The sequence below is a fragment of the Pristiophorus japonicus genome, chromosome 7, assembly GCF_044704955.1.
Source record: "Pristiophorus japonicus isolate sPriJap1 chromosome 7, sPriJap1.hap1, whole genome shotgun sequence".
Classification (NCBI taxonomy): domain Eukaryota; kingdom Metazoa; phylum Chordata; class Chondrichthyes; family Pristiophoridae; genus Pristiophorus; species Pristiophorus japonicus.
The window spans coordinates 220,567,320-220,581,572 of NC_091983.1; the positions used below are offsets into that span (position 1 = coordinate 220,567,320).

The 14,253-nt window shown below is 47.2% G+C and overlaps 1 protein-coding gene across 1 annotated transcript in view; it reads left to right on the top strand.

Moving 5' to 3' along the window:
- Positions 1-14,253, top strand: part of LOC139267471 (serum response factor-like) — a 110,176-nt gene that overhangs the window by 19,888 nt on the left and 76,035 nt on the right. The window contains 1 exon segment of the mRNA XM_070885831.1: positions 7,542-7,808. Coding sequence (XP_070741932.1) covers positions 7,542-7,808 — 267 coding nt within the window.

Here is a 14,253-nt window from a genome sequence, read left to right on the forward strand (position 1 = left end):
ATGAGGAGAAACTTCTTCACTGAGTTGTTAACCTGTGGAATTCCCTACCGCAGATGTTTTGTTGATGCCAGTTCATTGGATATATTCAAGAGGGAGTTAGATATGGCCCTTACGGCTAAAGGGATCAAGGGGTATGGAGAGAAAGCAGGAAAGGGATACTGAGGTGAAAGATCATCCATGATCTTATTGAATAGTGGTGCAGGCTCGAAGGGCCGAATGGCCTACTCCTGCACCTATTTTCTATGTTTCTATGGACAGATATCTGGGGGTCCTTGTGCATGAAACACGAAAAGCTAGTATGCAGCTCCAGCAAGTAATCAGGAAGGCAAATGGAATGTTGGCCTTTATTACAAGGGGGATAGAGTATAAAAGCAGAGAAGTCTTGCTACAGCTGTACAGGGTATTGGTGAGGCCACACCTGGAGCACTGCGTACAGTTTTGGTCTCGGTATTTAAGGAAGGATATACTTGCATTGGAGGCTGTTCAAAGAAGGTTCACTAGGTTGATTCTGGAGATGAGGGGGTTGACTTATGAAGACAGGGTAGACCTATACACATTGGAGTTCAGAAGAATGAGATGTGATCTGATTGAAATGTATAAGATAATGAGGGGGCTCGACAAGGTGGATGCAGAGAGGATAGTTCTACTCATAGGGGAAACTAAAACTAGGGGACATAATCTTAGAATAAAGGACTGTCCATTTAAAACTGAGATGAGAAATTTTTTCTCAGAGGGTTGTAAATCTATGGAATTCTCCACCCCAGAGAGCTGTGGAGGCTGAGTCATTGAATTTATTTAAGGCGGAGATAGACAGATGTTTGAGCGATAAGGGAGTAAAGGGTTATGGGGAGCGGGCGGGGAACTGGAGCTGTGTACATGATTAGATCAGCCATGATATTGAATGGCGGAGCAGGTTCAAGGGGCCAAATGGCCAACTCCTGCTCCTCTTTCTTATGTTAAAGGTTAATGAAGGGTCTTATCCCCACAATGTGGGCCCATTCATTCTAAGCAGTCTGTCGAAATCAAGGAAGACTTGCTTCCACTCTAAAAGTGAGTTCTTGGATAACTGAACAGTCCAATACAGTAATTGCAGTCTCTGTCACAGGTGGTACAGACAGTCGTTGAAGGAAAGGGTGGGTGTGAAATCTGGTTTGCCACATGCTCTTTCCGCTGCCTGCGCTTGATTTCTGTATGCACTCGGCGACGAGACTCTGTGCTCAGCGCCCTCCCGGATGCACTTCCTCCACTTAGGGCAGTCTTTGGCCAGGGACTCTCAGGTGTTGGTGGGGATGTTGCATTTTATCAAGGAGGCGCTTTGAAAGTGTCCTTGAAACATTTTCTCTGCTCACCTGGGGCTCGCTTGCCGTACAGGAGTTCCGAGTAGAGCGCTTGCTTTGGAAGTCTTGTGTCGGGCATGCGAACATTGTGGTCTGCCCAACGGAGCTGATAGAGTGTGGTCAGTATTCTGATGCTGGGGATGTTGGCGTGAGCGAGAACACTAATATTGGTGCGTCTGTCCTTCCAGGGGATTTGCAGGATCTTGCGGAGACATCATTGGTGGTATTTCTCCAGTGATTTGAGGTGTCTACAGTATATGGTCCACGTCTGAGCCACACAGGAGGGCGGGTATCATTACAACCCTGTAGACCATGAGCTTGGTGCCAGATTTGAGGGCCTGATCTTCGAACACTCTCTTCCTCAGGCGGCCGAAGGCTGCGCTGGTGTACTGGAAGCGGTGTTGCACCTCGTCGTCTATGTCTGCCCTTGCTGATAGAGGCTCCTGAGGTATGGAAAGTGGTCCACGTTGTCCAGGGCCACACCGTGGATCTTGATGACTGGGGGGCAGTGATGTGTGGCGGGGTCAGGTTGGTGGAGGACCTTTGTCTTACGGATGTTTAATGTAAGGCCCATGCTTTCGTACACCTCAGTGAAGATGTCGACTATGACTTGGAGTTTAGTCTCTGAATGCGCGCAGACGCAAGCGTCGTCTGTGTACTGCAGCTCGACGACCGAGGATGGGACGGTCTTGGATCTGGCCTGGAGACGACAAAGGTTGAACAGGTTCCCACTGGTTCTGTAGTTTAGTTCCACTCCAGCAGGGAGCTTGTTGACTGTGAGGTGGAGCATGACAGCAAGGAAGATTGAAAAGAGGGTTGGAGTGTTGACGCAGCCCTGTTTGACCCCGGTCTGGACGTGGATTGGATCCGTTGGTCAGGATCACTGCTTGCATGTCGTCGTGGAACAGGCGGAGAATGGTGACAAACTTTTGGGGGCAGGCGAAACAGAGGAGGACGCTCCATAGTCCCTCACGGTTAACGGTGTCAAAGGCTTTTGTAAGGTCAAAGGCAGCCATGTACAAGGGTTGGTGCTGTTCCTGCATTTCTCTTGCAGTTGTCACGCTGTAAAGATCATGTCCGTTGTACCCCGTAGGGGAGAAATCCGCATTGTGACTCCGGGAGGAGCTCCTCAGCCACAGGGAGAAGACGGTTGAGGTGTACTCTAGCGATAACCTTCCCAGTGGCTGATAACAGGGAGATTCCTCTGTAGTTGCCGCAGTCGGACTTGTCCCCTTTTTTAAAGATGGTCACGATCACTGCATCTCTGAGATCTCCCGGCATGCTCTCCTCCTTCCAGATGAGAGAGATAATATGCACATAGATTGGGCTAACCAAACTGGAAGCAATACAGTGGAGGAGGATTTCCTGGAGTGCATAAAGGATGGTTTTCTAGACCAATATGTCGAGGAACCAACTAGGGGGGAGGCCATCTTAGACTGGGTGTTGTGTAATGAGAGAGGATTAATTAGCAATCTCGTTGTGCTGGGCCCCTTGGGGAAGAGTGACCATAATATGGTGGAATTCTGCATTAGGATGGAGAATGAAACAATTAATTCAGAGACCATGGTCCAGAACTTAAAGAAGGCTAACTTTGAAGGTATGAGGCGTGAATTGGCTAGGATAGATTGGCGAATGATACTTAAGGGGTTGACTGTGGATTGGCAATGGCAGACATTTAGAGAGCGCATGGATGAACTACAAAAATTGTACATTCCTGTCTGGCATAAAAATAAAAAAGGGAAGGTGGCTATCAAAGGAAATCAGGGATAGTGTTAAAGCCAAGGAAGTGGCATACAAATTGGTCAGAAATAGCAGCGAACCCGGGGACTGGGAGAAATTTAGAACTCGGCAGAGGAGGACAAAGGGTTTGATTAGGCAGGGAAAATGGAGTACGAGAAGAAGCTTGCAGTGAACATTAAGAAGGATTGCAAAAGTTTCTATAGATATGTAAAGAGAAAAAGGTTAGTAAAGACAAACGTATGTCCCCTGCAGTCAGAATCAGGGGAAGTCATAATGGGGAACAAAGAAATGGCAGACCAATTGAACAAGTACTTTGGTTCGGTATTCACTAAGGAGGACACAAACAACCTTCCGGATATAAAAGGGGTCAGAGGGTCTAGTAAGGAGGAGGAACTGAGGAAAATCCTTATTAGTCGGGAAATTGTGTTGGGGAAATTGATGGGATTGAAGGCCGATAAATCCCCAGGGCCTGATGGACTGCATCCCAGAGTACTTAAGGAGGTGGCCTTGGAAATAGCGGATGCATTGACAGTCATTTTCCAACATTCCATTGACTCTGGATCAGTTCCTATCGAGTGGAGGGTCGCCAATGTAACCTCACTTTTTTTTAAAAAGGAGGGAGAGAGAAAACAGGGAATTATAGACCGGTCAGCTTGACATCGGTAGTGGGTAAAATGATGGAATCAATTATTAAGGATGTCATAGCTGTGCATTTGGAAAGAGGTGACATGATAGGTCCAAGTCAGCATGGATTTGTGAAAGGGAAATCATGCTTGACAAATCTTCTGGAATTTTTTGAGTATGTTTCCAGTAGAGTGGACAAGAGAGAACCAGTTGATGTGGTATATTTGGACGTTCAGAAGGCTTTCGACAAGGTCCCACACAAGAGATTAATGTGCAAAGTTAAAGCACATGGGATTGGGGGTGTGCTGACGTGGATTGAGAACTGGTTGTCAGACAGGAAGCAAAGAGTAGGAGTAAATGGGTACTTTTCAGAATGGCAGGCAGTGACTAGTGGGGTACCGCAAGATTCTGTGCTGGGGCCCCAGCTGTTTACACTGTACATTAATGATTTAGACGAGGGGATTAAATGTAGTATCTCCAAATTTGCGGATGACACTAAGTTAGGTGGCAGTGTGAGCTGCGAGGAGGATGCTATGAGGCTGCAGAGCGACTTGGATAGGTTAGGCGAGTGTGCAAATGCATGGCAGATGAAGTATAATGTGGATAAATGTGAGGTTATCCACTTTGGTGGTAAAAACCGAGAGACAGACTATTATCTGAATGGTGACAGATTAGGAAAAGGGGAGGTGCAACGAGACCTGGGTGTCATGGTACATCAGTCATTGAAGGTTGGCATGCAGGTACAGCAGGTGGTTAAGAAAGCAAATGGTATGTTGGCCTTCATAGCGAGGGGATTTGAGTACAGGGGCAGGGAGGTGTTGCTAAAGTTGTACAGGTCCTTGGTAAGACCACACCTGGAGTATTGTGTACAGTTTTGGTCTCCTAACCTGAGGAAGGACATTCTTGCTATTGAGGGAGTGCAGCGAAGGTTCACCAGACTGATTCCCGGGAAAGACTGGATCAACTGGGCTTGTATTCACTGGAGTTCAGAAGAATGAGAGGGGACCTCATCGAAACATTTAAAATTCTGACGGGGTTAGATGCAGGAAGAATGTTCCCAATGTTGGGGAAGTCCAGAACCAGAGGTCACAGTCTAAGGATAAGGGGTAAGCCATTTAGGACCGAGATGCGGAGGAACTTCTTCACCCAGAGAGTGGTAAACCTGTGGAATTCTCGACCACAGAAAGTTGTTGAGGCCAATTCACTAAATATATTCAAAAAGGAGTTAGATGAGGTCCTTACTACTAGGGGGATCAAGCGGTATGGCGAGAAAGCAGGAATGGGGTACTGAAGTTGAATGTTCAGCCATGAACTCATTGAATGGCGGTGCAGGCTAGAAGGGCCGAATGGCCTACTCCTGCACCTATTTGCTATGTTTCTATATCCTGCACCGTGCTCTCTCTATCCCAGTGTGGATCACTGTGCTGTGATATCCTGCATCGTGCATCATGCTCTCTCTATCCCAGTGTGGGTCACTGTGCTGTGATATCCTGCACCGTGCATCATGCTCTCTTTATCCCAGTGTGGGTCACTGTGCTGTGATATCCTGCACCCTGCTCTCTCTCTCCCAGTGTGGGTCACTGTGCAGGTCCCCTGCAGTCAGAATCAGGGGAAGTCATAACGGGGAACAAAGAAATGGCGGACCAATTGAACAAGTACTTTGGTTCGGTATTCACGAAGGAGGACACGAACAACCTTCCGGTTATAAAAGGGGTTGGGGGGTCTAGTAAGGAGGAGGAACTGAGGGAAATCCTTATTAGCCGGGAAATTGATGGGATTGAAGGCCGATAAATCCCCAGGGCCTGATGGACTGCATCCCAGAGTACTTAAGGAGGTGGCCTTGGAAATAGTGGATGCGTTGACAGTCATTTTCCAACATTCCATTGACTCTGGATCAGTTCCTATGGAGTGGAGGGTAGCCAATGTAACCCCACTTTTTAAAAAAGGAGGGAGAGAGAAAACAGGGAATTATAGACCGGTCAGCCTGACATCGGTAGTGGGTAAAATGATGGAATCAATTATTAAGGATGTCATAGCAGTGCATTTGGAAAGAGGTGACATGATAGGTCCAAGTCAGCATGGATTTGTGAAAGGGAAATCATGCTTGACAAATCTTCTGGAATTTTTTGAGGATGTTTCCAGTAGAGTGGACAAGAGAGAACCAGTTGATGTGGTATATTTGGACGTTCAGAAGGCTTTCGACAAGGTCCCACACAAGAGATTGATGTGCAAAGTTAGAGCACATGGGATTGGGGGTAGTGTACTGACATGGATTGAGAACTGGTTGTCAGACAGGAAGCAAAGAGTAGGAGTAAATGGGTACTTTTCAGAATGGCAGGCAGTGACTAGTGGGGTACCGCAAGGTTCTGTGCTGGGGCCCCAGCTGTTTACACTGTACATTAATGATTTAGATGAGGGGATTAAATGTAGTATCTCCAAATTTGCGGATGACACTAAGTTGGGTGGCAGTGTGAGCTGCGAGGAGGATGCTGTGAGGCTGCAGAGCGACTTGGATAGGTTAGGTGAGTGGGCAAATGCATGGCAGATGAAGTATAATGTGGATAAATGTGAGGTTATCCACTTTGGTGGTAAAAACAGAGACAGACTATTATCTGAATGGTGACAGATTAGGAAAAGGGGAGGTGCAAAGAGACCTGGGTGTCATGGTACATCAGTCATTGAAGGTTGGCATGCAGGTGCAGCAGGCGGTTAAGAAAGCAAATGGCATGTTGGCCTTCATAGCAAGGGGATTTGAGTACAGGGGCAGGGAGGTGTTGCTACAGTTGTACAGGGCATTGGTGAGGCCACACCTGGAGTATTGTGTACAGTTTTGGTCTCCTAACCTGAGGAAGGACATTCTTGCTATTGAGGGAGTGCAGCGAAGGTTCACCAGACTGATTCCCGGGATGGTGGGACGGACATATCAAGAAAGACTGGATCAACTGGGCTTGTATTCACTGGAGTTCAGAAGAATGAGAGGGGACCTCATCGAAACATTTAAAATTCTGACTGGGTTAGATGCAGGAAGAATGTTCCCACTGTTGGGGAAGTCCAGAACCAGGGGTCACAGTCTAAGGATAAGGGGTAAGCCATTTAGGACCGAGATGCGGAGGAACTTCTTCACTCAGAGAGTGGTAAACCTGTGGAATTCTCTACCACAGAAAGTTGTTGAGGCCAATTCACTAAATATATTCAAAAAGGAGTTAGATGAGGTCCTTACTACTAGGGGGATCAAGCGGTATGGCGAGAAAGCAGGAATGGGGTACTGAAGTTGAATGTTCAGCCATGAACTCATTGAATGGCGGTGCAGGCTAGAAGGGCCGAATGGCCTACTCCTGCACCTATTTGCTATGTTTCTATATCCTGCACCGTGCTCTCTCTATCCCAGTGTGGATCACTGTGCTGTGATATCTTGCATCGTGCATCATGCTCTCTCTATCCCAGTGTGGTCACTGTGCTGTGATATCCTGCACCCTGCTCTCTCTCTCCCAGTGTGGGTCACTGTGCTGTGATATCCTGCACTGTGCTGTGATATCCTGCACCGTGCTCTCTCTATCCCAGTGTGGATCACTGTGCTGTGATATCCTACACCGTGCATCATGCTCTCTCTATCCCAGTGTGGGTCACTGTGCTGTGATATCCTGCACCCTGCTCTCTCTCTATCCCAGTGTGGGTCACTGTGCTGTGATATGCAGATCCCTGCTCTGTGCTCTCTCTCTATCCCAGTGTGGGTCACCGTGCTATGATATGGAGCTCTGTGGATTATTCGGCAGGTGTGATTTGTTGTGTTACAGGATGATAAAAGATGTCCTCTTTTCTCTCCACCCTGTTAATGTGCAGGCGTACGAGCTCTCCACGCTGACGGGGACCCAGGTCCTTCTATTGGTGGCAAGTGAGACGGGCCACGTGTACACCTTTGCCACCCGGAAACTGCAGCCCATGATAACCAGTGAGACTGGGAAGGCGCTGATCCAGACATGTTTAAACTCCCCTGATTCGCCGCCACGCTCGGATCCCACGACGGATCAGAGGATGAGCGCCACAGGATTCGAGGAGACTGACCTGACGTATCAGGTATCGGAGACAGACAGCAGTGGGGAAAATAAGGTAAGGACAGAAACCCTTGTGTGGCAGGAAGGGAAAAGCAATAAGTGAATGGAGCGGCCCAGCAGTGAGCGATGAATGTAGTCCAACAGCCTGCCGCTGAGCAGGCGATGCACCAGCGGCACTGATGTGGAGTAGCCTGGCAGGAGGTGAACAGTCTCTGTCTGTCTCTGACAACGTGCTCTGACTGCCAGCTCGTACCTCTACCAAGTGGGTGTTTGGAGAAGGCTGGTTCAACGCGGTACTCAACTGCACGGCCCCGGGAGATCCAAGGTTCAATCCTGGAGCTGCGCCCATGGCTGGAACCGACAGCGTGTAACGAAGATGTCAGACAAGCAGCAGGCAGAGATCGGTATCCTGCTCCTGTTTCGCTCACTTTCTGCAAAGCTCAGTGAGGTCTGTGAGCACTGCCCCCGTTTCTCAATGCGAGAAAGCACGGTACTCAAAAAAAGGTAAATCCCCCCCCCCCCCCCCCCCCCGAGATGGTCAATTTGGCTGCGTTATGGTGAAATGCTCAGCAAGAGTGTGCAGCTCAATGGTCATTCTCCACTTGGGAATCTGGACAGCTAATGTTAGCAGGCAAATACCGCTGGCCTCACCTAGGTCGAGGGTTCATGCTGCTGACTGACGGTGTTATGATGCTTGCAGTCTGAATCCAGCTGAGAGGTATTCTGTGGCTCGATAGCCTGCTAACATTAGCTGTCCAGATTCCCAAGTGGAGAATAAACATTGAGCTGCGCACTCCTGGTGATCATTTCACCATGACGAGGCTAAATTGACCATCTCTAGGGCGATTTACCTTTTTTGAGCACCGTGCTTTCTCGCATTGTGAGAAACGGGGGCAGTGCCCACAGACCTCGCTGAGCTTTGCAAAAAGTGAGCAAGGAGACAGGAGCCTGATACCGATCTCTGCCTGCTGCTTGTCTGACATCTTGGTTACATGCTGAACTCTTGTGGGCCAGTTGGTGAGTGCAAGATCTGTGGGGAGGGGGAGGGGAAGAGAAACTAGCGATAGGGCAACAGCCTTATCCGTGTGTTAGCACAGCACAGATAAGAGCACTGATCTTATTAATCAACTAAACAAAACTTTCATTGCGTTTATTCGAATTTTTAATGCTGTGTGTGTGTGTGTGTGTGTGTGTGTGTGTGTGTGCGTTATAATACTTACGATATGTATATGAGCCAGAGCTGTCAGCATCGGGGGAGGGGGGAGAGATGCTGGGAGTCACATAATGATCAGAATTATAGACTTTCCCAGTCTTGCATTTGGAAGGTCCCTAATGCCTCTCCTCCCCTGCCAGACAGATTTTTCCAAATGTTTGTGTTTGAGCAAAGATTTTTGCTAATATTCCACTTTTAAATTGAACTTTCCACTCTAGTTACATTTGTATTCTCTGATGCTACTGTTGTGAAATGTTATGCTGAATTTCTTATTTGTACTGTTTAATATCGTGGCATTGCCCACAGTCACATGATTGTATTTTTCTCTCTCTGTACAAAATGGTGAGTTTGGTGAGACGAAAGAAATGTGTGCCACCACGCCACCCAGTGGCTGGAGCATGTAACTACGTCATGACAGTTGACACAGCAAAATTAAATGGGGGAAATGTTGACTTTTGAATTGCCAGATGGAAAAAAAGTCCAAGGTCCATCTAGTTTGCCTTCTACCATCCTGGTAGTCTCATGATACAAATAACATAGTAATTTACAATGGTAAATGTTAAAGGAAAAGTGTGACCAAAAATTGTGACAGCGGAAAGTGATGTTTGATGAAGCGGACTACAGTCCTAACTCCGGGTTTTGTAATTGATTTTAGAAACCCTGCTCCTTTTAACAGATCTAGGCTGTGGAGTTTGAGTTTCTCTTGCCATTTCTCATGGCTCATTCCTTTTACTTGTACTGTACAATCATTCTCCAATGCCTGTGCATCCTGCTGTGTGGTGACCACAACTGTAAACAGTACTCTGGCTAAGGCCTACTGCCCCAGTATAGACTCTGTAGACTTGCTGCTCTGCCGACCTATCGATTGGCCACATCATCCACACATATACTGTGACAAGGCAGCGATTACTCCCAGGTCCCTTTCCATGTCTTCCTGTCGGAACACTATCAAGATGTGCTCACTTTCTTATGGAAAAAGTGATACCCATCACTCCCCAGTTGGTGCTTTAGCTTTCCAGACCCTGCGCTCTGGAATTCTCTCCCTTAACTCCTCCAGGATTGTCTTTAAAACCCACCTCCACATCTTCCTCTTTGCCTCGGCCTGATTTTGATCTGATTCACGCCTCTACGAATCGGACTGGGAGGGTCTGTATGCTAAAGGTGCTATAGACATGCTGTTGTTGATGAGGTAGTGTTCTTTATTTACATGATGCGCTATCCATTACTGATTCAATGTGGCGTTCTTTATCACGGGGATATGGGCATCAGTAATACCAGTGATTATATGGCGTGCTTTATCATTGTGATATATGGTGTGCATGAACAATGCAATGCCCCTTCCTTGTAATGCTGATTTATGGATGTGTGGGCACTTTAAAAAAAATATGTTGGTACCCTTTATAATCTTTTGTGATCATTGTTTAAGCATCCTTTTATATTGGGGTGTGCTTGTGCCGGGTGGTGTGTGTGCTTGTGCCGGGTGGTGTGTGTGCTTGTGCCGGGTGGTGTGTGCTTGTGCCGGGGGTGGGTGTGAGCCGGGGGTGTGAGCCGTGTGTGCTTGTGCCGGGGGTGGGTGTGAGCCGGGGATGTGAGCCGTGTGTGCATGTGCCGGGGGTGTGAGTCGTGTGTGCTTGTGCCGGGGTTGGGTGTGAGCCGTGTGTGTACTTGTGCCGGGGGTGTGAGTCGTGTGTGCTTGTGCTGCGGATGTGCCGTTGACTTGAGGTGAGGGTTGTGTTCTGTAATTGTAATTGGCTACCCTTGATTTGGGAGCATGTTTTATTAAGGTGTTCTTGTAATATTATCCTTTTTTTAATAGTCATATAAATGGAAATATAAAATGCTGGAAAATTTCAAGGTTACCGGCTGAATAATTCCAGTATTTTCTGTTCTTATTTCAGATTTCTAGCATTTGCAGTATTTTGCTTTTGTAATATCAATGGATGTATTTACAGTTGCAATCTTTCCTTCTAGTTCATTGAAAGGAAAGTAATAAAATGGTGCAATCAGATCTTAAATTTGAGTAATTTAACAAACACTGTTTTATTCCTTGTATTTCTCACCACTGGGAGCTAAAAGTGGGTTGAGCCATGTTCTTGAGAATAGCAATCTGGCTGCTACAGCTGCATAAAATCGCCAGTAATAGTTGCTGGGACTTGTTGGATTTGAAGAACTGTTGAGCCACATTGGTACATTGCAAACCCACGACCTCGAACACCTAGGGGGGCAAGGGCAGCAAGTGCATGAGAACACCACCACCTGGAACTTCCCCTCCAAGTTACACACCATCCAGACTTGAAAATATATTGCCGTTCCTTCAGTATCGCTGGGTCAAAATCCTGCAACTCCCTAACACACGGACTGCAGTGGTTCAAGAAGGTGGCTCACCATCACCTTCTCGAGCAATCAGTTAGCCTTGCTTAATATGACTAAGTGGATAGCTCTTTGAGAGAGTCGGCACTGGCACAATGGGCCGAAAGGCCTCTTCCAGTGTTGTAACATTCTTTGCCAGTGACACCGTGAAAGGATTAAAAAAAAATGAATGGCTGCCTTACATCAGTCTGTGTTTGTTCCAAGATAGTTTGGTTTCTTTCTTGAGCTTTGGATCGTGACTGGCTTTGAAGGTTCAGCCACCAAACCAAACCAGACAACAACAAAAAGAATTCACCTTGGCTACCAGGCTCGAGGGGCCAAATGGCCTACTCCCACTCCTATTGGTAATCCTTGATCTGGAACCTACACCGACTTCAGGCTACTTGAGGGGATAGGGTTGTCGCACAGCTGATTGTCATCCAGTGTGCACGTACACTCCTGCGGGATCAAGCGCCTTGGTTGATTGTATTTTTCTCCTTTATTCCCCCTTTTCCCACTCCTCTGTGACCAGGGTCAGAGAGAGCGAGACCTTGCTGTTGCCCCAGCTGAGATCCACTGTGGGATCTACCTGTCTGTATTATGATAACTTTTATTTAGATAGCGCCTTTAACATAGTAAAACGTCCCAAGGTGCTTCACAACAGTGTTACAGACAAAACAGATAAATTTGACACCGAGCCACAAAAGAAATGAAGGCAGATGACCAAAAGCTTGTTTAACAAGGTAGGATGTAAGGAGCGTCTTAAAGGAGGATAGCAAGGCGGAGAGATTTAGGGAGAGAGTTCCAGAGCTTAGGGCCCAAACAGTTGAAGGCACGGACACCGATGGTTGAGCAGTTATAATGGGGGATGTTCAAGAGGGCAGAATTTGAGGAGCGCAGACATCTTGTGGGGTTGCAAGGCTGAAAAAGATTACAGAGATAGGGAGGGGCAAGTCCATGGAGTGATTTGTAAACAAGGATGAGAATTTTGAAATCGAGGCATTGTTTAACTGGGAGCCAATGTAGGTCAGAAAGCATAGGGGTGATGGGTGATCGTGACTTGGTGCGAGTTAGGACACAGGCTGCTGAGTTTTGGATGACCTCAAGTTTACGTAGTGTAGAATGTGGGAGGCCGGCCAGGAGTGAGTTGGAGTAGTCAAGTCTAGAGGTACAAAGGCATGAATGAGGGTTTCAGCAGCAGAAGAGCTGAGGCAGGGGCGGGCAATGTTACGGAGGTGGAAAAAGGTGGTTTTGCAACGGATATATGGCTGAAAACTCATTTCAGGGTCAAATATGACACCTAGGTTGCAAACAGTCTTGTTCACCCTCAGATTGGTGCTAGGGAGAGGGATGGAGTCAGTGGTTAAGGAAACGCAGTTTGTGGCGGGGACCAAATTTAATTGGAGAAAATTTCTGCTCATCCAGTATGTCGGACAAGCAATCTGACAATTTAGATACCAAGCAGGGGTCAAGAGAAGTCGTGGAGAGGAGAGTTAGAGCTGGGTGTCGTCAGCGTACATGTGGAAACTGACTCTGTTTTCGGATGATTTCACCAAGGGGCAACATATAGATGATAGAAATAAGAGGGGGCCAAGGACAGATCCTTGGGGGACACCAGAGGTAACAATGTGGGCGTGGGAAGAGAAGCCATTGCTGGAGATTTTCTGGCTATGACTAGCTAGATAAGAATGGGGTCAAGGGTTGGATTTTTGAGGAGAGATACATTACCAATGTCAGCTAACATGGCAGCCAAAAAAGGAAGTTGGGTGGTCAGCAGTTTAGTTGGGAATAGTGTCAAGGGAGCAGGAAGTGGGTCTCATGAGGGTGAGCGTGGAGAGATCAAGAGTGGAGATCAAAGAGGAACTAGAGAAAGATGTGAGTTTAGGGCTAGGGCAGGTGGGAGCCTCAGATGAAGTTTGGCCCTGTGGGTTAGGTGAAGGAAGGGAACTTGCAGAGGCAGCTGATCGGATGGTCTCAATCTTTGATACAAAGAATCCATGAGCTCCTCACACTTGTTGATGGAGTTGAGTGAGGTGGAGACGGGGGAGAGGGGTTTGAGACGACGGTTAGCAGTAGAAAATAGTAGCCGGGGGTTATTTTTGCAATCCAGAATGATCTTGGACTAGTGAGCAGTTTTTGTAGACAAGTGTAGGAACCGATAATGTTTTGTGTTTGAGCCAGATCTGGCAGTGAATGGCTAAACCAGTTTCCACCACATCCGTTCAAGTCTGCGCCCTTTTGACTTGAGGGAGCGAAGATGAAGGCTGTACCAGGGGGAACAGCCAGTGGGGGAGAGAGTAATCTTTTTAATAGGGACTGGGGCATTGAGGATGTAGTTGTATATGGCCAGGTTTCATAAATTTGTGTACAAACTTTTGAAATAGTGCCTGATACTGGGAGGCAGCTGACTGGGAGGGGCTTGTTAGCTGTTTATAGTGGGAGGAGAGTGTTTGAATATCGAAATAAGGTTGAGTGTTACAAATCTTAGGGGGGTCTGCTGTAGATATCATTTCTGGTCATTCCCATAAGTGGTCCCCACATCTTATGTTCAGGAGTGTGCTTGTACTGCCCATATCTAATTATGCGATGATTTAACTTGAAGGTGTAACAGTAGGACATTTTGTAATTTGAACTGGATATGTTGTCTTTCACACATACCCTCGGGTGCCTCTCCGTCCTTGCAGTGAGTGGACTAACAAACACTTGCCTGAGGCGAGGCCGACGTGAATCATTTAAACAACTTCATTTTATAAACAGCCAGGGAACATAGAGTGGCAGTTGTAATCAAAACTCACTCGCCACTTAACTTCAAGCCCCTCTTGGTGAATAAGAAAAATAATAAACCACACCACATTATCCTACATTAATGAACTAAGTTAATATTTCCTAGTCAGGCTCTGCTTCTGACTGGATCTGAGCGCTAGATATATGAGGTTTC